Raw genomic sequence first — 27,502 nt, 5'->3', positions numbered from 1 at the left:
TCTTCAGTTTTCTTTGTTTAGTTGGATTACTTTAATCTCTCTGTATTGTTGAAACGGAGATGAAATAACCTTTTATTAAAAATGTTACAAAAAACCACATGCATTCAAAGGGTGTCCTAATTTTTTCACATGACTGTAACTACGCCACAAGTGACCCCATTTTGGAAAGAAGACACCCCAAGGTATTCCGTGAGGGGCATGGCGAGTTCCTAGAATTTTTTTATTTTTTGTCGCAAGTTAGTGGAATATGAGACTTTGTAAGGAAAAAAGAGAAAAAAAAAAATCATCATTTTCCGCTCACTTGTGACAAAAATAAATAAATTCGAGGAACTCGCTGTGCCCCTCACGGCATACCTTGGGGTGTCTTCTTTCCAAAATGGGGTCACTTGTGGCGTAGTTATACTGCCCTGGCAATTTAGGGGCCCAAATGTGTGAGAAGTACTTTGCAATCAAAATTGTGTAAAAACTGGCCTGCGAAATCCGAAAGGTGCACTTTGGAATATGTGCCCCTTTGCCCACCTTGGCAGCAAAAAAGTGTGACACATCTGGTATCGCCGTACTCAGGAGAAGTTGGGGAATGTGTTTTGGGGTGTCATTTTACATATACCCATGCTGGGTGAGAAAAATATCTTGGTCAAATGCCAACTTTGTATAAAAAAAAATGGGAAAAGTTGTCTTTTGCCAAGATATTTCTCTCACCCAGCATGGGTATATGTAAAATGACCCCCCAAAACACATTCCCCAACTTCTCCTGAGTACGGCGATACCAGATGTGTCGCACTTTTTTGCAGCCTAGGTGGGCAAAGGGGCACATATTCCAAAGTGCACCTTTCGGATTTCACCGGTCATTTTTTACACATTTTGATTGCAAAGTTCTTCTCACACATTTGGGCCCCTAAATTGCCTGGGCAGTATAACTACCCCACAGGTGACCCCATTTTGGAAAGAAGATACCCCAAGGTATTCCGTGAGGGGCATGGCGAGTTCCTAGAATTTTTTATTTTTTGTCGCAAGTTAGTGGAATATGAGACTTTGTAAGAAAAAATAAATAAAAAAAATCATCATTTTCCGCTAACTTGTGACAAAAAATAAAAAGTTCTATGAACTCACTATGCCCATCAGCTAATACCTTAGGGTGTCTACTTTCCGAAATGGGGTCATTTGTGGGGGTTTTCTACTGTCTGGGCATTGTAGAACCTCTGGAATCATGACAGGTGCTCAGAAAGTCAGAGCTGTTTCAAAAAGCGGAAATTCACATTTTTGTACCATAGTGTGTAAACGCTATAACTTTTACCCAAACCATTTTTTTTTTTTTATCAAAGACATGTAGAACAATAAATTTGGCGAAAAATTTATATATGGATGTCGTTTTTTTTACAAAATTTTACAGCTGAAAGTGAAAAATGTCATTTTTTTTGCAAAAAAATAGTTACATTTTGATTAATAACAAAAAAAGTAAAAATGCCAGCAGCAATGAAATACCACCAAATGAAAGCTCTATTAGTGTGAAGAAAAGGAGGTAAAATTCATTTGGGTGGTAAGTTGCATGACCGAGCGATAAACGGTTAAAGTAGTGTAGTGCCGAAGTGTAAAAAGTGCTCTGGTCATGAAGGGGGTTTCAGCTAGCGGGGTTGAAGTGGGTAACCGTTGGACGTTTTCCCTCTGGAGGTGCTGGTCTTCCCACCCCATGGACTGCTCTAGGACGTCCCATAGTCTGTGTCCCCCAATGGAATGGGGCGAGAAAAGGAGATTTTTTGTGAAACTCGCCTGTAAAATCTTTTTCTCGTCTTTTCCATTGGGGGGACACAGCTCCCACCCATTCTTGTCTGTTGCAGGAGGGGTTGGTTCTATTCTAGTGGGACCTTATGGTTAACGGCCTGATGGCGGTGTTCCTTGGTTCTGCTTTTCTTTGTTAATATTTGGTCTCTGATCTCCTTCTCCTACTGCTTTTTCACGCACTGAGGTCCTCCTGTTGGAGCATGGTGGGTATAGCCAGTGGAGGAGGAGCTGATTTTTATTTGCATAGTGTCTACTCCTAGTAATGGCCTAAGATATACCCATGGTCTGTGTCCCCCAATAGAAAAGACGAGAAAAAGATTTTACAGGTTTCACCCCAAAAAGTTTTTTTTTTTTCCATACATTTGCCCATCTATAGATATGATGTGGTATATTTGTATGAATAAAACATGTGAATAGTTTGCACCAAACATAGTGTGAATTAAGCTTTATATTGTCATGACACTTACTTGTAAAAAATAGTTTTAAAATAATTCTTGTGGTTGGCAGGTAGAGGAAAAGATCAAACAAACTCATAGAAAGTACTTGCTGCAAGAGCAGCTAAAGATCATAAAGAAAGAGCTTGGCCTGGAGAAAGAAGATAAGGATGCCATTGAAGAAAAGTTTCGGGAGCGTTTAAATGACCTTAGAGTCCCTAAGCATGTAATGGAAGTCATTGATGAAGAGCTTGGCAAACTGGGATTACTTGACAACCATTCCTCTGAATTCAAGTGAGTCTAATTTTGAGATTTTATGCAAAAATTTATTAGAGCATATTATTCATGAACAAAGCCAACAAAGCTTCTGATGGTCCTTAGTTCCCACTTACTAGCCTTTCTCAAAAGAGGTCTTTGAAATTCTCCTTCTAGTCTTTCAGAGGCCTAAATAGGGAAGAATAGAAATGGCATGTTCTGGCATTTTGTTTGTTTTAGACATGCTCCTGTATATTTAAAAAAAAAAAATCTGCTTTCTCGTTAATGGCATTGGGGGACACAGTACCATGGGTATATGCCCAGCTACCACTAGGAGGCACTAGACATCAAAAAGTTGGTCTCCCTTCCCTTGTGAGTCTTGTTATGATCCTCTCAAGTGTTTTGCCTCCAGTGCTTCAACTTCCAGAAGAAATGCACCAAACGGATATGCCACTGACTATATTGGCTAGTCATAAATGCAGATATTAAAAGCTGAGACTTTTGCCAATATATTCCTGTCAGGAAGATATCGGAGCCCATCATGCACCACGTCATGGTCCTCAGCATGGCAAGGGATCCTACCACTAAGCTACCTATGGTGTGAACAAAGTCTGAAGGTGATGTAATCCAGGTCACAGCCAGGCTTCCACACAACCGCCTAGCAGGACAACTAGTGCAATGTGAACAAAGCCAGATTGTAAGCCACACCCATATCAGACCATGTGATGGAGGTTACCAGGTGCAAAGGAGAGTGTTTGAATGCCAGGTAAAGGCACATACACTACATATAAAACAAGACAAAAACACTGAAATATAGTGGCAAATCTGGGGGAGCTGCTCAACCCCTAACACTGTAGCGTGTTTTTCATTGGGGGAGCAGCCCCACCGCATGTGGACCGCAGCAAACGACTATCCCCTCTTGTTTTATATGTAGTGTATGTGCCTTTACCTGGCATTCAAACACTCTCCTTTGCACAGTCTGGCTTTGTTCACATTGCACTAGTTGTCCTTCTAGGCGGTTGTGTGGAAGCTTGGCTGTCAGCTGGATTACTTCACCTTCAGACCTTGTTCACACCATAGGTAGCTTAGTGGTAGGATCCCTTGCCATGCTGAGGACCGTGACGTGGTGCATGATGGGCTCCGATATCTTCCTGACAGGAATATATTGGCAAAAGTCTCAGCTTTTAATATCTGCATTTATGACTAGCCAGTATAGTCAGTGGCATATCAGTTTGGTGCATTTCTTTTTTTTTTTTTGGACAAATCTTTATTTATATTTTCTTTCATCAATACATCATCAACGTACATACATGTGCACTTTGTGAACAAACATAAAAGAATGAACAATAAACAAGCAGTACATCTGTGGTCTGGTACATAGGTAGCATAAGGACATGCAAATGAATTCACTAGTAGCAGTGATAATGGCTTCCAATAAGTGAATATTATAGAGTTCTTTTATCGTGGTGTCTAACGCAATCAGATAAAAAATCATCAATAGTGATAACTGCGCTTCTCCCCAGCTAAACACAGTGAAATAGATAAACATACATTTTTTCAAAAAAGATCAGTCTCAGAAAAAAAAAATCCCTAGCTATACATGCATACATAGGCAAGGAACAGTAGGCCTAATTTCCGTATCTACCAGCTATGGGTCATAAGCAGTGTAGACGCTATGTGGATAACCCCTTGTCCCCTAGCTACGTAGAGTCAGATCTCATTCCACCGGTAGTGAAACAATGACTTTCCTGCCACTTCAGCCAAACCCTCAAATATTTGTCGTGGGCTAGGGAACTCCAACTAGATAGTTCCTCCATTTGACGTATCTCTTGCACCTTATTGATCCAATCAGTCAGAGCCGGCGGTTTACTGGTGAGCCAGTTCATTGGGATTAAAAGTTTCGCCGCTGCAACTAATGAAGCCAGCAATGAGTGTTTTGTTAAAACGAAGTTGATCATGGGCAAATTTAGCAGAACCCCTAATGGAGTAAGTGAGAGGAGGAAGGGCAAATTGCTTGGATGTGCTTTGAAATCATATCCCAGAACGATGAAATCAAGGGACATTCCCACCATATGTGCAACAAAGTTCCCCTTCCCTCCTTGCACCTCCAACACCTATCTGATTGGGAGGAGTCCATGGCTTGAAGTTTGACCGGTGTGTTATACCACCTGGTGACTAGCTTATAGGAATTTTCCTGAATCCGGATACATTTGGAGTACCCGTGAGAGTGACAGAGGATCCTGTCCACCATGCTAGAATCAAAAGCAGTACCCAATTCTTTTTCCCATTGGGAGATAAACAGGGGCCTAGTGGAATCTTCACTGTCCAGCATTTTATTATATATCCTAGGAATAGTCCCCTTCTTGTTTGTCTGCTGAAGCAAGATAGCGTCATACCAGGAGGGGTCAAGACGGTCGGGTGTGCTGGCCAGGTATTGGTTACATATTTTCCGAAATTGTGAATAGTGCAGGGGAGACCATGATATGTACGGGAACTTCGATTGTAGGCTGAGAATGGGAGGGACCACTCTCTGTTGCAGAATGACTCCTGTTGCCTCTGTGCCTAGCGCCGCCCATAATCCCAGATCGTCCCGGAAACCCTTCACAACCAAATATGGAATAAAACATATGGGTGTGAATGGTGACAGGCAAGGGGAAGGACGAATAAGTGTGGACATTTTAGACCATATAGCCATAACTCCACCAAGAGGGTCAAGGCTTCCCCGGCTATTACCACCCTTCACTGCCAATTTGGGATCCCATAAACTTGCTAAACCACTAGGGCCTAATAAGTGTCTGGCTATGTTGCATCCCAATTTATTTGCTGTAGGGTTGCTGATTTCAGAATGCAATCTCAGTTGGATTGCCTTATAGTAGGTGGCCGTGTCAGGAAGTCCAAAACCACCCCTAAATATGGGTTTGGCTAGAATTCTATATGCCAACCTCGCTCTACGGTTACCCCAGACAAAAGAGGAGAAGAGGCTGCGTATCTTCGCTAGGAAGGATTGGGGAAGGGGTATTGGTAATGTCTGCATGGTGTATAATAGCTTAGGTAAGATATAAGTTTTAAGCAGGTTTTTCCTCCCTATCCAGGACAGAAAGGGGATTTTTATATCGGCTAATTGCTTTTTGATGTCCAACAACAATGGAGGGAAGTTTTGATGAAATAATTGATTGGGGTCCTTCGTCACTTTAATACCCAAATACGTTATGTAGGAGTCATGCCATTGAAAAGGGAACTCTCTCTTAAGGGATTCCGACGTCAAACGTGGTATATTAAGACCCAAGGCTGTGCACTTAGACAAATTAATTTTAAAGTTGGACAAAGAGCCATAAACATCTAACTGTTTTAAGAGGGCAGGTAATGCTTCTTCAGGTTTTGTCAAGAAGAGGAGCATGTCATCCGCGAACGCGGCCACAGTATGAGCCTCCTTGCCTACTCTCAGCCCTGCGATAGCTGGGTCTTGTCTCAAAGCTTGGATAAACGTTTCCAAGCACAGTATAAATAATGTGGGTGATAGCGGACATCCCTGACGGGTCCCGTTAGATATCTCAAAGGCAGGTGATAGTATGCCGTTAACTTGGACCCTAGCGGAAGGGCTAGAATACAGGGACAGCACCGCCTCCACAAACTGAGAAGGGAGACCAAACTTCAACAGAGTGGCCTTCATATAACTCCAGTCCACTCTGTCGAACGCCTTTTCTGCGTCTGTACTGAGAAGCACAAGCCTCTTTCCATGTTTCATAGCGAATTGTTGAGCCTGTAACACTCGGAAGGTGCTGTCCCTGCACTCCCTGCCCCCCACAAAGCCAGACTGTTCAGGGGAAACAATCCCCGGCAACAAGGGGGAGAGCCTGTTGGCTAAAAGTTTTGCCCACAATTTTACGTCTGCGTTTAGCAGGGAGATCGGTCTGTAACTGGTTGGGACTTCCAAATCTTTGCCCGGGTTTGGCAAGACAACAATATGAGCCTCTAACGCCTGCCTAGTCAAAGGGGACCCTTTTAATAATGAGTTGAAGAAAACAACCAGCTGCGGGCCTAAGACCGGAAAAAATTTCTTATAATAGGCTACCGTAAGCCCATCAGGGCCAGGACTTTTACCGGATTGTGTGGAACTAAGAATCTTTTTTACTTCCTTCAGAGTAACCGGAGCCATTAACGACACTTTGGAGGGGTCATCAAGGACTGGAAGGGTCAAATGCTGCAGATAATTCCCTATATCGCTATCTCTAGCTGACCGTACATCTATTGGCTCATCTGTTCTAAGGTTATATAGGGTATGATAGTAATCTCTAAATATCTTAGAAATCTGTTTTGTGTCAGAGGTGATGGTCCCTTCTTGCGCTCTCATGTGTTTGATGAAGACCTGGTCGTCCCGCCTTTTTATAAGAGCTGACATAATTTTTCCCCCTCTGTTACCATGCACGTAATGTTTATGCTTAACCCTCATATAGGCCTTAGTTGCTTTAATATTTAGTAACTCTTTAAGTTCCTGTCTCAGAACTTTCAGTTCATCTAGATCTCTCAATGCAAGCGAGCGTTTGTGGGACATTTCGAGTGTGGCTATACGAGATAACAAATCCGACATCTTGCCCATTCGACTTTTTTTTTATATGGGAACCAAGCGCAATGAATTCCCCCCTGATCACCGCCTTGTGCGCCTCCCAAACAATGGCGCTAGGTGTGCTAATATCGACATTAATGTTAAAATATTCCTCTAATTTCTGAGATATGGACTCAACCTGAGTACTGGAGTCCAAGAGAGTGTGGTTCAATCTCCAGGTCCACTCTCTACTGCACAGATCAGGGAAATTGAGGACGAAGGAGACCGGTGCATGATCAGAGACCGTGATGCTATGTATCGTGGAGGATTTCACCTCAGGTAAGCACCTATCCGAGATAAGGAGGTAGTCAAGCCTCTGATAAGACTTGTGGGGATTAGAGTAAAACGTATAATCACGCCTGTCACCATGCACCGACCTCCAAACATCAATAAGATGGAGTCTTCTAAGGCGAGTCTGGACAGATTTAAGAGCGCGAAAGGAAATGGCCGATTTCCGGGTAGAAGTATCAAGTAGCGGGTTGAAGGCTAGATTTAGATCCCCACCCACTATAACGATGCCAGAAGCAAAAGCCTCAACTATACCCATTACTTCATTCAGCCAAGTAGTCGGTTTTATATTAGGCGCATCTACATTGCAGATCGTAACAGCATGATGACCTATCTCTCCTTTCAAAAGGAGATATCTACCCTCTGGGTCTTTTACCTCTGACTGCACTGTAAAGGGAACACCTCTCCTGAAGCCAATACTGACCCCTTTGGCTGCGGAACTGCTAGAAGTGGCATGATACCAAGTGTTGAAGGGAGAATTTTTAAGGTTAGGCACATGTGAATTAGAAAAATGGGTCTCCTGGAGGAGTACGATATCGGCCGTAATTTTCTTAAGGACTTGAAATATTCTACTTCGTTTCACTGGGTTATTGCATCCGTGCACATTAAATGTAGAAATACATAATGTTAATGGAGCCATTGGAATTTAGCTATAGCACCACGAGCTGAGATCATATATCTGACCAGATGACAAAGATGTACACATCAAAACTGTTATAACAATAGAACAAAGAATATAACTGTAGGATAATTCCTGAAAAAAGTAGGAATTTTGTGCCAGGGGGAGGAAAAAATATATTACACATGTGAGTGACATGTGTATCCCGACCAGCCCAGAACCCCTGCTCTTAGCCCTGAGTACCATAATACAAGAAAAATTGTACTACTCCAACATACATGTCTGTCAGACGTAAATGGACAATTGTGAATAAAAGGAGTGAAAACACTTCAGCGCCATATGCACCTTAACTTAAAAGTGAACAAATCAGAACCATGTTAAGGAGAGAAAAAAGAAAGGTTATACATATTTCCAGGAGCTACTATCTTATTAGAGCCAACAACCACATCAGAGCAGTCCCAGGTAGAGCTATACCTATATATAAAATGAGGAGCAAGAGGAGACTAGCTCTATAGGCAAAACCTCAGTCCGGTGCTCCTTGGGTCCAGGCTTTTCTATTCTTCCCGGATCTTTGGGGTTTAGGCCGCATCCTTTTTGATGCCGAAGGCAACGGCGGTAAGTCCTCCATAGGTGAAACGGGCATCCAGGAGCGGATCTCTACCGGCGAAAGCTGCAGTGCTTCCCAGACTGGGGGGAGATCTTCTGGCGTACGAACGGTTATGCGACGGTTGCCAGCCGTGATTAGGATCCCAAAAGGAAATAGCCACCTGTAAGGGAACTTTGCAGTGCGAAGGAGGTCAGTGAGAGGCTTTAATAATCTCCTCTTTTGCAAGGTGGAAGCTGCCAGGTCTTGGTAGATCTGTATATTGGCCCCCTGAAGCTTTCTCACCCCTCTTCCTAGCTGCTTGTAAAATCAATTCGGTGTCCCTATAACTCAGGATACCGCATATTATGTCCCTGGGGTTGTCTCTGGATGTCGGCTTCGGCTTTAAAGCCCTGTGCACCCTTTGCACAGTAACGTGACTTGCTTGATCTGGGCCCAACAGCATGTGAAAAAGGGAGTCCATTACCTGAAATAGGTCTTCCTTCTCCTCAGCCTCAGGAAGGCCCCGGAGCCTAATATTACTCTGCCTGTTTCTGTTCTCCTGATCCTCCATCTGTAGTAGGAGAGAGTTCATCGCTCTGGCATGGGAGGATAAGGACTCTTTCACCGCCGAATTGAACGTGAGTATGGCGTCTTGTGTCTGTTCCAGAGATTCTACACGGTCACCGATATGGTGAATATCCGTCTTTATGGATGCCAGATCAGCAGCCAACGGAGCTAGCGCTCTCTGTAAAGCCCCCTCCAGGAATTCTCTGGTGAGAGCAGACCTCTCATCACCGTACTGTGAGCTGTGCTCGCTGGTATCGTCCTCCTCTCTCGGTGCCTGGGACGCTTGTGGAGCTGAATCGCGTGGAGCCGCGCCTTGCTGTTTCGGCGCCATCTTAGAGGCCCTCGCTGGTGGCTGAGAAGCCGGCTTGTTAAGGTACTTGTCCATGTCTTGGCTCGGGCTTGGATCTTCTCTTCGCCCGGAGGTAATCGGCATACAGTCTTTCGACTGAATCTTCATACCGGACACTGAGTAGTGCTATGATAAGGGCTAAAAATAGGGTCTGGTGGCGAGAGCTCTGCTAACAAGCAGCCGCCATCGAGCTCGGTCAGCAGTTTGGTGCATTTCTTCTGTGATTTATGATTTATATTTTCATCCGCACAATGCTCCGTTTTGTGTAGGATGCCTTTGTGGACCGCGCCGACATCCTCCACCGTCTGCAATTTTTTTTGCTGGGGATAGTAGTTTGCTGTGGTCAACATGCGGTGGGGCTGCTCCCCCAATGAAAAACACGCTACAGTGTTAGGGGTTGAGCAGCTCCCCCAGATTTGCCACTATATTTCTGTGTTTTTGTCAGTGCTTCAACTTGCGTCCTTCCATAGCAGAGCGCTAGGTCATTACTAACAGACGTTGCTGTGCTTCTCTCCTGTTTCTTCAGGGGGAGCCCTGGTTCTTCTAGATCCTTCCTTGGGCTCTCTAGTGTGCTCTTGGTCAACTTTTGGTTTTCGCTCAGGACTTTTAGCCCTGCTCCTTATCCTCTAGCGCTTTATTTTTCCCACCTTGGGTGGAGTTGGCTAGGGTTTCTCCTGGTCCTATTGGGTCACATGGTTCTTTTGCACCTGTGCACCCTTCTTTTGCATGACATTTAGGATGTCCCATGGTACTACAGGTCCTTCTAAAAAAAAATAGCATATTGTGATAAAGTTCATTATTTTCTGTAATGTACTGATAAACATTAGACTTTCATATATTTTAGATTCATTACACACCAACTGAAGTAGTTCAAGCCTTTTATTGTTTTAATATTGATGATTTTGGCATACAGCTCATGAAAACCCAAATTTCCTATCTCAAAAAATTAGCATATTTCATCCGACCAATAAAAGAAAAGTGTTTTTAATACAAAAAAAGTCAACCTTCAAATAATTATGTTCAGTTATGCACTCAATACTTGGTCGGGAATCCTTTTGCAGAAATGACTGCTTCAATGCGGCGTGGCATGGAGGCAATCAGCCTGTGGCACTGCTGAGGTGTTAGGGAGGCCCAGGATGCTTCGATAGCGGCCTTAAGCTCATCCAGAGTGTTGGGTCTTGCGTCTCTCAACTTTCTCTTCCCAATATCCCACAGATTCTCTATGGGGTTCAGGTCAGGAGAGTTGGCAGGCCAATTGAGCACAGTAATACCATGGTCAGTAAACCATTTACCAGTGGTGTTGGCACTGTGAGCAGGTGCCAGGTCGTGCTGAAAAATAAAATCTTCATCTCCATAAAGCTTTTCAGCAGATGGAAGCATGAAGTGCTCCAAAATCTCCTGATAGCTAGCTGCATTGACCCTGCCCTTGATAAAACACAGTGGACCAACACCAGCAGCTGACATAGCACCCCAGACCATCACTGACTGTGGGTACTTGACACTGGACTTCAGGCATTTTGGCATTTCCCTCTCCCCAGTCTCCCTCCAGACTCTGGCACCTTGATTTCCGAATGACATGCAAAATTTGCTTTCATCCGAAAAAAGTACTTTGGACCACTGAGCAACAGTCCAGTGCTGCTTCTCTGTAGCCCAGGTCAGGCGCTTCTGCCGCTGTTTCTGGGGAATGCGGCACCTGTAGCCCATTTCCTGCACACGCCTGTACACGATGGCTCTGGATGTTTCTACTCCAGACTCAGTCCACTGCTTCCGCAGGTCCCCCAAGGTCTGGAATCGGTCCTTCTCCACAATCTTCCTCAGGGTCCGGTCACCTCTTCTCGTTGTGCAGCGTTTTCTGCCACTTTTTCCTTCCCGCAGACTTCCCACTGAGGTGCCTTGATACAGCACTCTGGGAACAGCCTATTCGTTCAGAAATTTCTTTCTGTGTTTTACCCTCTTGCTTGAGGGTGTCAATGATGGCCTTCTGGACAGCAGTCAGGTCGGCAGTCTAACCCATGATTGCGGTTTTGAGTAATGAACCAGGCTGGGAGTTTTTAAAAGCCTCAGGAATCTTTTGCAGGTGTTTAGAGTTAATAAGTTGAATCAGATGATTAGGTTAATAGCTCGATTAGAGAACCTTTTCATGATATGCTAATTTTTTGAGATGGGAATTTGGGGTTTTCATGAGCTGTATGCCAAAATTATCAATATTAAAACAATAAAAGGCTTGAACTACTTCAGTTGGTGTGTAATGAATCTAAAATATATGAAAGTCTAATGTTTATCAGTACATTACAAAAATTAATGAACTTTATCACAGTATGCTAATTTTTTGAGAAGGACCTGTATATGCCCCAATGCCATTAACAAGAAAATGTGGTTTTAGTACTTGCCATAAAATCCGTTTCTCGTTCAATGCATTGGGGGACACCTATCCCACCCTCGGTTTTTACTTTCTCTCCCTATCACTGGCCACCTTTCTCTTTTCATTTCCCGGTCTAGGACATGTTGGTTCTTCACCTTTATGTTTCTCTCTCTCCTCCTGCTTTTGCTACAAATTGAATAACCTAGTGCTATGGAGAGGGCGGAGATTACCTTTTTGATGTCTAGTGCCTCCTAGTGGTAGCTGGGCATAATATACCCATGGTACTGTGTCCCCCACTGCATTGAACGAGAAACTGATTTTACGGTAAGTACAAAAATCCTATTTTTATGAGCAGAATAGCGTTCAGATTGCTGTTGAGTCCTTCATTGACCTGTACTACAAGAGTTTATCACTGTGGCAAAGAACAAAACGACAATTTTTGACCTCTGATAGCTGAATGGTTGCTTATGATTACATTTGATGTACATGTCTGATGGTTTCCCAGCACCTTTGCATAATGCTTCAACAAAATATGATGTGAACAGAAATTTTAAGAATTTTTCCGGTTTGCTTTGTCGTATATCTTATATATAAAAGACTGTTGGAAGACCATTTAAAGGGTTTCTACCACTTCGTTGTCACATATTTAGCTGTCAGACACTAGCGATCCGCTAGTGTCTGCTCTGCCCAACCATCCTAATATAATTGCTTTTGGGGCAGCCGTTTTGATAAAAAAATAACTTTTATTAATATGCTAATGAGCCTCTAGGTGCTATGGGGGCGTCATTAGCACCTAGAGGCTCCGTCTACCTAAAGAAACTGCCGCCGCCCAGCGCGTCCCTCCAGCCCGCCCATCTCCTCCTGAATGCGATCCTCCTTGTGAGCGTATGTATTCTGCGCATGCGCAGTGAATCTGACCACTTCCTTGCTCAGACATCTCCACTGCGCCTGCGCGATGACGCCATAGTGCTCCGTGGAACAGGCGCAGTGGAGATGTCTGAGCAGGGAAGCTGTCAGACATTCACTGCGCATGCGCGGAATACAGGCGCTCACAAGGAGGATCGCATTCAGGAGGAGATGGGCGGGCTGGAGGGACGCGCTGGGCGGCGGCAGTTTCTGAAGGTAGACGGAGCCTCTAGGTGCTAATGACGCCCCCATAGCACCTAGAGGCTCATTAGCATATTAATAAAAGTTCTTTTTTTATCAAAACGGCTGCCCCAAAAGCAATTATATTAGGATGGTTGGGCAGAGCAGACACTAGCGGATCGCTAGTGTCTGACAGCTAAATATGTGACACCGAAGTGGTAGAAACCCTTTAAGGTGACTACCTCTTGAAGCTCATCAAGAGAATGCCAAGAGTGTGCAAAGCAGTAATCAAAGCAAAAGGTGGCTACTTTGAAGAACCTAGAATGACATATTTTCAGTTGTTTCACACTTTTTTGTTATGTATATAATTCCACATGTGTTAATTCATAGTTTTGATGCCTTCAGTGTGAATCTACAATTTTCATAGTCCTGAAAATAAAGAAAACTCTTTGAATGAGAAGGTGTGTCCAAACATTTGGTCTGTACTGTGTATGTATATATGTGTGTGTATGTGTGTATGTGTGTGTGTGTGTGTGTGTGTGTGTGTGTGTGTATATATATATATATATATATATATATATATATATATATATATATATATTTATAATTTATTATTCACAATACAAACCAAGAATATAAAATAAATACAATTGCAAAGACAAAATATGCCACAAGGTGGTGCTAACACACCACTAGCTTTGGTGCTAACACACCACTAGCTTACCAGCACAGTGCAACTTAAAGGGTTTCTGTCATCAAGATTTTCGATATGGAGCTGTTCATATCATCCTCTCAGTCTCCATTATCTAATAAAAAAAATATACTAGTTTTACCCCCACCTGTCCTTTCATTTTGGATAAAAATCGGTTGTATTAATATGCTAATTACCTTACTAGCGTGCTCAAGGAGCTGTCCCTCCAGCCGTTGGTGCCCAGCCGCGCCCCTCATCTCGTAGCCCAGCGCCGCCCACTGCTAATTATGCACTCCTCTCATCGCCGATAATGCGCCGTAATCTCACGCATGCGCCTTAAATCCACTGGTCAGCGCCTGCGGGCGAAGTGCGCAGACAGATGGTGCATGCGAGCTTCGTTTGCTGAGGCTGCTACCAGGACACCGCACGGGCGCTGACCAGTGGATTTAGGGCGCATGCGCGAGATTACAGCGCACCATTGGCGATGAGAGAAGTGCATAATTAGCAGTGGGGTGGCGCTGGGCTAAGAGATGAGGGGCGCGGCTGGGCATAAACGGCTGGAGGGACAGCCCCTTGGGCACCCTAGTAAGGTAACTGGCATATTAATAAAACCGATTTTTATCCAAAATGAAAGGACAGGTGGGGGTAAAACTAGCATATTTTTAATTAGATAATGGAGACTGAGAGGGTGATATGAACATCTCCATATTGAAAATCTTGATGACAGAATCCCTTTAAAGTCTCTGTTAGCTATTTTTCTCGGCAGGTTTATGATGGTTATATTATGAGGCTTCAGACCTCGACACCCGTGAATATTTCCCTGTGCAACGAATATCCCCTTTGCTTCTGATCAGAGAGATAAGACAGCCCAGACTCAACATAGGTTGTCAATATCTGAAATCTTTATTCTCCCAGCACATAGTTTATAGGGCTTGTTGGGGGTGGGAACATAGTGTCCTTTCAGATTCAATTGCACCAATCCTCCTAGAATTCAGCAGGCGTTTGGGAATCATGTGTTTGTCAATATACAGTTGAAACTTTGCTAAACAATGCTGACATCTGCTATATACAATACATGAAAGGGTTATTTTACATTGAACAGGTTTCTTCTCTCCATGCTAACAAGTTAAATAGGAAATCGCAGGTTCCTGTAAATGTATGTGAGATGTTAAATAGCCTTTTGGTCAGGAAGGCTGCTATTGTGTGGCAGAGGGTGTAAGATATGTTAATGCGAGGTACTGTATTTCCATAAGAGATGAGGCTTGTATAATATATGTGTCTAATCTGTGATGTATCAAAAGTAAGATTATGAAAATCCCTTTCAGTCGCCTATGACAAAATGCCAATGCTATACTTTTAACAGACCAATGATTTATATACCAGGAGAAACTTAGGGTCTTCTGTTTACCAAACAGGCTATAACACGATAAAACGCAAATTATACAGTAAGAATAAATGTTTTCCCTCGACTTTGTTTTTCCTTATGACCAATAAAAAATATGATATTAATATGACAAAATATCCAGCTCGGCAATCAGACTACGGAATAGAACTTCCCAAGGGTTTAGTCCTCTTTTCAAATAATGCCAGATCCTCTATTAGCAATATGCATCTTTGCTAAGAGAATAATTAGCATTATGGAGGCACCTAACACTATATATTCCCACAGTATGGGGACTTTTGGCTCCAGGAGAAGTATATAGTGGGCTCAGCATGCATGTTGGTACTTGCATCCCTGGATCCGATGAAAGCTGTAATGGCACCGGACGGGGTTAAAAGCAGATTGTGCTTGATGTGCATGCTGTACCTGCGCTCCCTGGACTTTATGTGGCTGTCATGGCCCATAAAAGGTAGGAACTAGTGTTAGGGACCACTCATGAAGGCGACCTTGACGTGGTGAGTGGCTTATTACGCTTTGGCCAAAATGTACACCAATGCCTTATTCAATATCCAGCATAAAGGCAGGGCAGAGTGCTGGTTGCAGTGTGCGGTTGCATTTTGTGTTTTTACGTTTGTATTTGTATTTCGCCATAGCAATCTGCACCTGCATCGGTTGTGCGGGCTGAAATCTTCCATACTTTTGGCTATGTACCTAGAATAACTATCTTATTAATATCACTAGCAATAAGCACAGTATACATTACCGATTCAAAGATAGACCGTTTCAGATGGGACCAGTTCTCAAGAACTTTCCTAGTAGTCAAAATATAATCAAAGTTTCTTTTTGTATATCTTTTTTGCGGTCAGTTTCCTTTGAGTTTTTTTCTTTTTGGTGAGACCTGATGCTCTGCACTCGAGTAATTATTCCCCACCTTATCTAAGAATCATCCCCTTCTGGATTAGGGATTTCCAATCAGGTGGGTGTATTCGTTTGCTAATAACACAATGATGTCATATTAACCCTTGACATGGTATAAAACAAATGGTAAAATAATATAATATTGTCCATCTGCCTCCAGATGGCACTGTTGCACAACATATTAACATCAGACTTTTAAGTGAAAACTTAGATAACATGGCTTCATTTTATGAGTACCTTTTAACATTTCTCAACATATATCAAAGAGGAGGTATACTTCTCTGAATTAATCTTTCCAGACTTGGTGGTACCATCATGATTTTCCCAGACTCTTGAATTTATGGGTTTGATGAGAAATACAATGGGCCTTACACTTGCACCGTGGTTTGTATATCTAACTGTCCAAGCTATTGAGTATTGACGCCTGAAATAACATTAGCTTTTCTGAGAAACTTCCATTAGCAGAATACCTTAGTGCTTTCTATACCTTTTTAAGACTAAATCCACTCGGTTTGATACACACGGCATAAAGTATACCTTTTTAATATTTGGTTTTATAATATATATCAATATTGCATATTATATATGAATTATTGATATGTTAATACTAAAAAGCAAAATAAATGCTCACATGAATATATATAATACTAATGAATATATGAATAGACACCACACACCAGATGTCTTAATTAAGGATATAAATTCTTATCTTGTCATGGCTTAGCCATGAAACAAACATTTTTTTGTTTCTTTCAGATATAAGTGTCTGGAGAAGCCATTATACTCCCTATAGATAAACCCATATCTTTTAGCAATAACTTTTAAAGTACAATGTCCTTTTATATTCACTACAACTCTTATACAAACTGAACTTGCCATGAACTCACCGTGGCCTCTTCAGCCACATAACAGAACTTTGGTTCAAGCTGATTTCACTCTCAAAAGCAATAAGCATTCATTTTGGCTTTAATATCAGATAATACTGTAAACTTTTGAAAATGCACAACAATCAACCTCCTTTAACATTATTTATTAGGGTAATTTTGGCATGTATTTCTTTGACCTTAATTGGCCTTATCTTCTGTTTTAGGATGTTTATATCATGACCATGTTCATGCTGTTTATTTCCTGTGAATGTTTTGTTCATGGTTGTGTCAAAGCAGCAATGGGGGTAATCATAGGGGGGTTGTCTAAATTAGCTAGTTGGGAGACAATATAAAAATAGGGTGTTAGATGCAATGCTAAGGCTGTGGCAAATAAAGAAGTGCATTTGGAAATTAGTTGGATACAGCAACGGGAAAAGCTATGTACAGGATGGAAACAATTCAGAGTGATTTGATTTATATGGTAAAAATGGGTCAAGATTCCAAATTGAAAAAGAAAAAGCTTGCGGTACAGATGAACATTAGGTAACGAAATACTTGAGCATATCTGTTTAAAGCAATAGTAATCCTGTAAAACTCCTTTTAATACTAAATTATTATTTTTTTCAGTGTAACAAGAAATTACTTGGATTGGCTAACATCTATTCCCTGGGGGAAGTACAGCCAGGAGAACTTGGATCTGCAGAGAGCTGAAGAAGTTTTGGAAGAAGATCATTATGGGATGGAAGATGTCAAGAAGAGAATTCTTGTAAGTTTCTCTTCTAAATATTAGATGCATCCACGTATGATTTTTTTTTTTTTTGTTGATCTATGTTACACTTTGTGAGGTAAGGTAACAAAATATAGCTGTTTTATAGCTTTTTTTTTCAGTGTTCATCTGACAAGCTAGATCATGTGCTATTTTTATAGAGCAGGTTGTTACGGACGCGACAATACCAAATATGACTACTTTTAAAAAAAAAATAATAAAAAAATTTGTCTCCATATTCAGAAATTGCAGTATGAGATGACGGTTTGGTACTATTTTAGGGTGCATATGACTTTTTAATCGCTTGAGCAGAGCCTTCATTCCTCATGTTGTTATTGTTGACTCGTCATATGTAATGTATGATTCTGCTTGCACAGAAACCCTGTTCTCCCTAGTAGTAGTTAAAGAGGACCTTTCACTAGTTTAAAAACTAAAAACAAACTATATCAGTGGGCAGAGCGGCGCCCAGGGGTCCCCCTGCACTTACTAGTATGTCTGGGCGCAGCTCCGTTCGCCCGGTGTCTGCAGCTCCCTCTGTTGTACTGGGCAGAGTTTTTGTACTAGGGTTGTCCCTTGCTGCAGCGCTGGCCAATCTCAGCGCACAGCTCATAGCCTGGGACTCTCCAGTAGTAGTAAAGCACCTATAGTGTGCTGTAATAGTAAGAATTCCAACTGTAGTGCTGCAGAGGTACTATTAGCAACATAATATCCCTAGTAGTAATAAAACCCCCATACCATTCTTCAGTAGTAAAAAAAAAAGGTCCCATAAATTCCCCCCCAGTAGTAAAAACAGCACCTATAATTCCCTGCAATAGTGATAAGCCCCTGGAATGCCTCCCAGTAGTAAGAATGGCCAGATAGTGTAGAGGCCAAAGTGGCACAGCAAAATAAAGTCAAATACTCGCTTCACTCCCATTGCATGCCACTGTCTGTGATGTGCTGAGTATGGGGGTACTTTTGAATGTAGAGCGGCTCAGCAATGAAATAATGTTGGATGCTGGGGCACTCGCATATATCCCCCTCACCTTGCAGCACTTAACCCTGGAGTATGCATACCACAGATTGATAGTGCAGTCTGAAGGCCAAGCAGTTTTGGAGCAATAACAAATACTACATCACCTAACGAAGGTTGAAAGCCAGGCCTTTGCTAAATTTGTCTTTAAAGTTGAATGCAATAATGCAGACTTGCAGGGCATGTCAAGGTAGTCCCTGACTCCCAGCATTGTTTTGACAATTAGTAAAAGGGTTGTTTCATCAGAGGCAAACCCTTTCAAAGCGCAGTAGCTAGGGCAATCCACTGCAGATGAATGGTCATCAATGCATACAAGTTTGGCTCAAGTTCGCTAATACAGGATAGCCATAATGGCTCATAGTGGGCTCCTGAGCAGAGTAACCATCGCACATGAGGTCAATATACGCTAAATTAAGCATTTAGTAAAGGGAGGAATTCATGAAACAATTCCTTTAATCTCAAATCCACGTGTGCCCCCTGATGGAGTAAGGCTAGCTCTTCCAGATTCTTTCAGCAGATAAGCAAGTAGGTTTTCCTTCCAGACACAGTGGTGAACGTTCAAGCTGTCTGTTGACTCTGCAGCAGATGAGGATTACTTAGGTAATCATGACCCCTTTAATTTTAAGATATATTAAAATGCCATGTCTGCAAAATGTAGTATTTCTAACACTGGCCTTAATGTTTGTTGAAGACATGGTGACTAATCAGTCATGCTGCTTGTGTTATACTTTACTCATGTCTATTGCAAGTACGAGGGGCGTTCATTAAAGATTTCCCCTGACCCACTTCCTGTGGACTGAGAGCTATGAAACTTGGCACAGTTAAAAGTCCTTCTCTACATAGGTGCCACCTAGGAACACACACTTCTCCCATCTCTTTATGCAACTGTAAATGCCTCGCCTGTAGAAGTCGCCAGGTTTCTCCAAAAGTCACGTCGTAGGATTGATGATAACATTCTTGGATCTGTTCCTCGCTATAAGGTTTTAGGTTCTACACTGGTATGGTATTAGGGAACCAGATGAGCACAGAAATCGATTGTCATTGCTAGATAATTCATGAAATGTTTCACATTTTATAACTCCGTATTTTTGGAACATTCAGTTATAATGCATTCTATTGTATTTTGCCTTTTAGGAATTTATTGCTGTGAGCCAGCTTCGGGGAAGCACACAGGGGAAGATCCTTTGCTTTTATGGGCCACCAGGAGTAGGAAAAACAAGTATTGCTCGCTCTATTGCTCGTGCATTGAACAGGGAGTACTTCCGGTTCAGTGTAGGTGGGATGACTGATGTGGCTGAAATTAAGGGCCACAGGTGAGTTGTCTTCATACACTGGAGTTTATTGAACCATGTTGATGCAGAATCAAGTTGCACTTGTATTCATTATCAAAGCTTCGTCACTACATCGGTGTCATCTTGTGCCACATCTTAACTATTAACATTTTCACAAACTCATAGCTTCAGTATGACTCCCCCTTCACCAGTGTCATATTCCTCCCCTTCTCTGTCTTCCTGGTCTTATTTGTGCTTTTTAGTACCCTTCTGTGCAAAGCAACTCATTCTACTCATCTGATCTACGGAGTCCTCCTGCCAGTCTATCCAGGCTGTATAAGCCATTGGAACGGGGGGAAAAAAGAAGACCTAGTGGTAGGGAGAAGGGGAGGTGGTTAGCTGTGCATTGATGGTTCACAACCAAGCAGGATGTTAATCACAATAAAGGGGTTGTGGAAGATTACTTAACTGCTTCCTGGCACTGGCTCTCTGCCCCTTCATCCCCCATGCCTTTGACCCTCTGCTGGGCTCCCTCGATGCTAACATCCGGTTTTACATTACTTCATGGCAGTCACTGGCTGCGGCAAAGACCGGATCTCCTTGCGTCATGTGATTGAATTGCTACATGTTTAATCCCCTTAAAGACCGAGCCAGTTTTCACCTTAGGCACCAGGCCTATTTTGTACATCTGACGTATCCCTTTATGTGTTATTAACTTTGGTGTGCTTTTCCTTATCCAACCATTTCTTAGGTGGTTTACTCATGACACATCGTACTTCATGTTAGTGGTGAATTTGAGTCGATATGTTTTACCTTGATTTTATAAAAAAAATCACTAATTTACCAAAAATGTCCCGTTTTCTAAATTTGAGTCTCCTTGCTTTCTAAGACAAATAGTGATACCTTGCAAAATAGTTATCAACATTAACCATATGTCTACTTTGTTTGCATCATTTTATTTTTTAGAAGCAATTTTTAAAATGTTCTAAATATCCAAAACCTCCTTTTTTTTTATTTATTTTTTTAAGGACCAGTTTAGTTCTGAAGTCACTTCGAGGGGCTTGCATAATAGAAATCGTCTATAAATGACCTCATTTTAGAAACTACAACCTTTAAATGATTAAAAACTGATTTTACTAACTTTAGGTGTTCCACGGTAATTAAAGCAAAATAGAGGTGGAATTTTTTATTTTTTGGCAGGATTTCCATTTTAATCCATTTTTTTCTTATAACAAAATAAGGGTTAAGAACAAAATAGATTACCCTGATTCTGCAGTTTACAGTAACACCACATATGTGGTTGTAAACTGCTGTATGGGCACAGAAGAGAAAGAGCTCCATGGTTTTTGGAGGGCAGATTTTGCTGGGATGATTTTTGTGCATTAAGTTGCATTTGAAGAGACCCTGAGGTACGCGTATAGTAGAAACTCCCCAAGAAATATGTTTGTTTTTTATGGAGTACTGTGAGCACTTAGACCCCACAAGTGTTTTATAGATTTTGGAAATACTTGGCCGTTAAAAAGCTAAGTTACATTATTTACTGTAAACTATCTTTTTAGGCCCAAGTTTTTCATTTTCAAAACGGGTACCAGGAGAATAAAGACCCCAAAATGTGTTGCCCATTTTATCCTGAATACGAAAACGCACCATATGTGTTAGATAACTGCTGTGTGGGCACACCGTAGTGCTCATAAAGGAGTGCCATATGGCTTTTAGTAATGCTATGTTGGTCTGTAGGACCAAATAATCCCTTTAGGGATCTCTCTTTAACAGTTAAAAAGCTTTACTTTATTATTTATAATATGTACTCACAAACATAGACATAGATTAGAGAAAATATAAAGAAAAATTAAAACTCTCAGTTGTAAGGAGTTAGGAGACAAAAATAACTAGACCTGGTTGCCTAATTTTTGCAACCTTTGTTGGCAATGTCTTTATATATGGCTAGATACAGTTATTATCTATTATCGCATAGCGTGGTGACTGTTGGTGTGTGGCAGCCTAACCTTTATTTAAGATTCACTTGGAATTCTCATTATGGGTTTAGCACTGGAACTCTATGCTTTATTTTATTAGGCGTGCAATTAGAGAACCTTTATTTGAGGCCTCCTGTATTCAGTTACTAGATATATGGCTTTTAGAGAAACGATTTTGGCACCAAAACCATATGGCTTTTAGAGAACCGATTTTGGCACCATATCACATTTGAAGAGACCCTGAGGTACCCCTGTAGTGGAAACCTCCGAAAGCAATCCAATTTTGGAAACTATACCCCTCCATGAATCTATTGAGGGGTGTAGTGAGTGCTTTAATTTCATAGAATTTAGAAGCACTTGGCTGTGAAAATAAAAATAATTTTTGTTTTTCCAATAAAATGTAGAAGTCCCAGATTTTACACTATCACAATAGGTAAAAGGAGAAAAAGTACCATACAATGTGTTAGCTATTTTCTCCTGAATACGGCAACACCCCATATGTGCTCATAAACTGCTTGGGTGCACCACAGGGTTCAGAAGAGAGTACCATGTGCATATGATGCCTAGTTTGGTGTTTTTATACAGCAATGACCGACAACTGCAGAAGCAAATAACACATGAAGTTGCCACATTTTAGAAACCAGAATTTACCATAGGGTGTAGTGAATGTTTTGATGCCACAGGTATTTTGCAAACAATTTACAGCAAATGGTGCTAAGTGAAATTGCTTGTGCTGACAACTGTAGAGGCTCTGGGGTGAAATAATACATGGAATCCCCAAGAAGTGAACCCAGTTTGGAAACTCCACCATCAAAGTATTAAGGGGTGGATTGAGCAGTCTGATGCCACAGTTATTTTGCAGAAATGAATGCACAATAGACCATGCAAAGTGAAAATTGCAAATTTTTTCACAGATATGGCATTTCAGTGTTGAATATGTTGAGCCATCTGAGACACTTCACTCTTTAAATTATTAGGGTTTTACTGGGTACTGAAGTGCTATAAATGTGGACATAAACTGGGTGCGCTGCAGGGTTCAGAAGGGAAAGACCACTGTTTGGCTTTTGCAGTGCAGATTTTGATGCATTGGTTTACAGGCACCATGTTGCTATTGAACAGCCTCTGGGGTCTAGTACAGCCATTTTCTGACACTCATACATTTATTTTTCTTTCACCGGAGCTGTGTGAGGACTTATTTTTTATGAGATGAGTTGATCACTATTTATTTAAAGAAATGGCAACAGCTCTAATATTTTAGGCGACACTAGATATAAAAAAGGTTGGCTCTGCCCAAGTGGGCTATATCTTCTCCACAGACACTAGGCTAATCAGATTTAGTCTAATGTCCTGTAGAAGGCAGACATGACTTGCTCTTCTCCTGCAGGTCTTGCTGCTACTTCAGTTTTATTTTTTTCCTCTTCACTTTACAGGTGCAGCTTTTATCCTGCAGCAGGGGGTCTTCATCGTGGAAGTCCACTTTAGTAGCGCCCCCCTGCGGGCGTGTACCTCGCCAGTCCCCCATTACTGCATCCACAGTGGAGTACCGGTAATCCCACTCTAGTGTGAGTTTACCAAGGGGTGACCCTGTGGCGCCCAAAGACGCCAGATGGTGATTATGCTCCCTTCCCTATTTAGGGACTCCTTCCCTCCTATCTATCCTAGGGGTGGGCGATATAGACAATATGCAATGTAAACTATATAAATCTGGCCAACGATAGAGATTTAGTGTATATCGCCAGATCGCAGTAAAACATGGCATGTGCCGCTCTTGGCACTCACCATGTTCTCCTAAGCCAGCACAGTGGACAAGGAGGTAGTCCCTCCCTCCCCACTGTGTGCAGCTGCCGCTGACCACCAATGAGAACAGACTTGGAGGAGGAGGTGAAGGACTTTGGCCACTGCGCCACCAATGAGAACAGAGGAGGAGGAGGAGGGGAGGGACTGAATACAAACATAGCCTGCATATGCCGACCATATCCCATACCCGGCCTCTATTACTGCGCACCGTGATCTGACTAATTGTGGCATATGGTATGGGATATGGCCGACGCATGCAGGCTACGCTTTGTATTCGGGCATATTAACGATATTCATTGATAGCGCAGTGGCCACAGCCCCTCCCTTCTACTCCCCCTCTTCGAAGTATTATTTTAATTGCCCCTCCACACGATTAAATCATTGGTGGCAGTGGCCCCAGGGTGGCGGCTTCTGATCGGAGCCCCAGCAGTGTAATCGCGGGGCTCCGAACGGTTACCATGGCAGCCAGGGCGCTACCGAAGCCCTGGCTGCCATAGTCTGCTCCCTGCTGCTGTGTGTACTATAGAATATATTGCACATGTATGTTTAAAATCATATCGCAATATAGATTTTAGGCCATATCGCCCACCCCTAATCTATCCATACTACATCGGGGTTCCCTCCCCCCGAATTACTGTAGTCCCCATCTTGTGCCTGGACTAGGCCGCACCAGTTCCCGCCTTTTTCCTGGCATCCAGGATCTCTGTAGCTCATTTTCTCTCTATATTAGGGTCGCTATGACCCTTTTTTTGTAGCCCTTTGGAGTTGTTGTTTCTTGCTTCCCAGCACCCTGCAGGATCAGTCTGCTGGAGGTGTCTTATTTTCGGCTTCAGTATCTACTCTAGCTCCCGGCTTCTGCTGGGACTAGGCCAAACTCTTACCTGACATTTTTTCTGGGGGTGTTGCCTCCCTCATGGCCTTCTAGAGGTCTCTGCACGGAATTTACGGTGGGAGGACGAGATGTCCTTCTTCCCAGAGGGTGCTTTCTCCATCTTCACAGTGCCCCCCGCCCGCATGTAGCGTGATTGGTGGTACGTATTATCTTGGGCCACTATTCAGTGGTTCATGTTGTGGCAGGTCCCCTTCATCCCTCCCTCTGGGTTGCATCTGCTCCTGCGGTGGCTGGGGGTTGCTGTGCTATCTGCCTGGCTGGCCTGCATGCGGTCACTGGATCCTGGGCTCAGTCTGTTTACCCTAAACTTTGTTCAGGGGTCACCTTCTCCCCACGTGCGTCTCTCAACTCCACCGTAGCCTGCACCCATTCTCAGCTATGATGATGATATTGCACTCTTCCCCGCCATCACGCAGCAGCATCGGCTCCCCCAGGAGTCCTTTGCTTCCTGCCTCAGTCCATTTGAAGGGGCAGAGTCCAGTAGCGGCCTAGGGTCTCCCTTTATAGGTGCCGCTCTTCTACCTTATCGGGGGACTTTTCTGCACCGATTCAGACTCGGAACAGAGCATCAGGCGGTCTGCCACCATACAGAATCTCTCTGGGTGGTCAAAGACTAATGAATAATGTAATAATGTCCACTAAGGAAACCCTCCTCTCCAGGGTTGGTATCCCGTTTAGTGGATTTTTAGATGGCACCCCCCTGGTTACACAGGTAATAATCCACACAGGTAAGTCAGCTTGCCGCTTCTCCAGTAGGTAATTTACCCGCCACAGTGTTTAGCAGGCTGGCACACCTATGTGGGGTCCCAGGTATGTTTGCCTTCCCCTTCACAGGGGGGTACTTGTACCACTGCCAAATGCTGTATCCGGCAGACTTTCCTGGTTCAAATGTATCTCATTTTCAGCTGGAGTAATTTCACTATTACCAGGGGCTTTATTTAACACACCCTCCTAGTCGGAGAGTGTTCCAGGCCACCGTATTACTTCTCCAGACGCTGTAACCAATACATCATCTGGTGCTAGTGTGCATCACGCAACCACATTACTCCCTTATTAAGCAGAGTACCTGTACCCTCTTCAGATGCTGTAATTATTGCACCTGTCTGGTTTTAGTGTGCACCATGCAGCCACATTGCTACTTTCTTAGGTGGAGTACCTGTACCATCTCCAATTGCTGTAGCCATTACACCTGTGTGGTTCTAGTTTGCATCACGCAGTCATATTACTCCTTTATCAAGCGGAGTACCTATACCATTTCCAGATGCTGTAGCCATGTTTTCACACTCATTATAGTATGCACCATGCAGCTAGATTACTCTTATTCTCAGGTGGAGAATTTGTATCATCTCCAAGTGCTGTGCCCTATTGGTACAATCTGTGGCCCATATGGCTCCTGCATTGCCCTTTCCTGGCTCTAATGTGTGCTAGGCAGTCATGTGGCCCATCTTCATGAGGAGTGATATCACCATCCCCAGACACTGTAATTATCACTTTTCTGGTTCTAGTATGCATCTGGCACCCCATTACCGTCGTCCTCGGCGGTGTAATTGTACTATCTCAAGGCGCTGTATCCAACAAACCATCCTGGTTGTAGTATGTACCTGGTAACCTTGAGTTTTCCCCCTTGGGCGGAGCAGAGTTGCAATTGTTTCATTGTGCTCTGCTGGTAGCTGGTTTCTACATGTCGGTGTAGTCTCTCCCGACTTCCCCTGGCGAATTCCGCATCCTTTTCTGACCTATGGATGTCTGGCCATTCTTTTACAAAACCCATTGTGCTGTACTTGCCCCTTACGGGGCAATGCTATACAGTATGCTAGTCACTACACTTAGGATAGTTGGTTGACCATGGCTGATGTTTTTTTTCCCTATGGTTGCTACATTTCATTTTTCCTTTGATTATCTGGCTATAATTTTCCTCATGTGGATCCTACTTGAGCCTCTGACTGGGTAATCCTGCTTGTAGTCGCTGCCCCAATGATTCTTAGATCATCTAGCTACTCATGGCATCTCTGACTGCACACGCTCTGTATGACAGCTGCTTCTTTGGGCCCGGTTTGGTTCTTTTCCCTCCTGGGTCCCCATAGGCTTGTTTCCCTTTTTAAGATTTTAACCTCTCTTCCTGTCTCCCCAGGTTCAGGTCCTTGTACCTGCAAGTTTGTTGCTCTGGTTTGCAATTTACATTCATATTGGCCACTTCTGGGAAGGAGCTTTCCCTCGATTTGAGAACTGTTCCTCCTTAGGCTGTCTGGAGTAATCTCTCTTGTACTCCAAAATCTCTCAGACGAGTTTCTCCACTTGTATTACCAGGGCCTGTGACTGGTTCTTTTTTTCCTGAGACTTCATGTGGCCAGGGATTTCTCTGGTCTTAAATTTCACATTGATATTTTGTTCCAGTTTTTCTGAGGCTCGATTATCGCCTGCTTTGTGTGGGAACCATGTCTCTACATTCCTTTCTCCTGGCCATTACCAAGGACCCCCTTCTCCCCCAGAGGTAGGCTGCTTTCTCTGGCAGGATGGGGTTTCTACCTTCTCATAGGGTGTTTCTCTTTTCCCACCTGCCTTGCAGTGGAAGAAGGCTTGCTCCCTTCCAATGGTGAGTTAATCGTTCATCCTCCAGTGCTCCCTTGTTTCCTCTCTACCCTGACCTTCACGTGGTGTTTGCCACGGACTGCCATGTTTTTGGTTTGAGACAATTTTGTGTTTTTTCCTTGCCGGGTCCTCTTGCTGGTCGGGTTCGTTTGCTTCCAGGCCTTATGTAATCGCCTTCCTTTTGCCAAGGGGTGGTCCACAGGGTCTTCCTTTAGTTTGTCTCCAGGAAGTTTTTTTTCCTTGTTCAGGGCTGCTTCTTTCCTTTTCCCAGGCATTTTCTCTCCTGCCAGGTTCCCTTGGGGTCTAATTTTTTGGGTCTGTCCTCTTATAGATCCTCCTCCTGGAGCATCCTATAAGCAGAGAGCTAGGCAATTACCTACAGACACCACCTTCCAGTTGTGCTGCTCTCCTGTTT

General features: G+C 43.1%; 1 protein-coding gene across 2 annotated transcripts in view; it reads left to right on the top strand.

Moving 5' to 3' along the window:
• Positions 1-27,502, top strand: part of LONP1 (lon peptidase 1, mitochondrial) — a 210,536-nt gene that overhangs the window by 67,274 nt on the left and 115,760 nt on the right. For both annotated transcript variants that reach the window (XM_044305881.1, XM_044305872.1), the window contains exons 8-10: positions 2,287-2,507; positions 17,412-17,550; positions 19,697-19,875. In XM_044305881.1, coding sequence (XP_044161816.1) covers positions 2,287-2,507; positions 17,412-17,550; positions 19,697-19,875 — 539 coding nt within the window. The remainder of the gene's footprint in view (positions 1-2,286; positions 2,508-17,411; positions 17,551-19,696; positions 19,876-27,502) is intronic.

This window comes from Bufo gargarizans, chromosome 1, assembly GCF_014858855.1.
Source record: "Bufo gargarizans isolate SCDJY-AF-19 chromosome 1, ASM1485885v1, whole genome shotgun sequence".
Taxonomy (NCBI): Eukaryota; Metazoa; Chordata; class Amphibia; order Anura; family Bufonidae; genus Bufo; species Bufo gargarizans.
The sequence above is the reverse complement of the archived record's forward strand: the minus strand, read 5'-3'. Positions and strand labels throughout refer to the sequence as shown.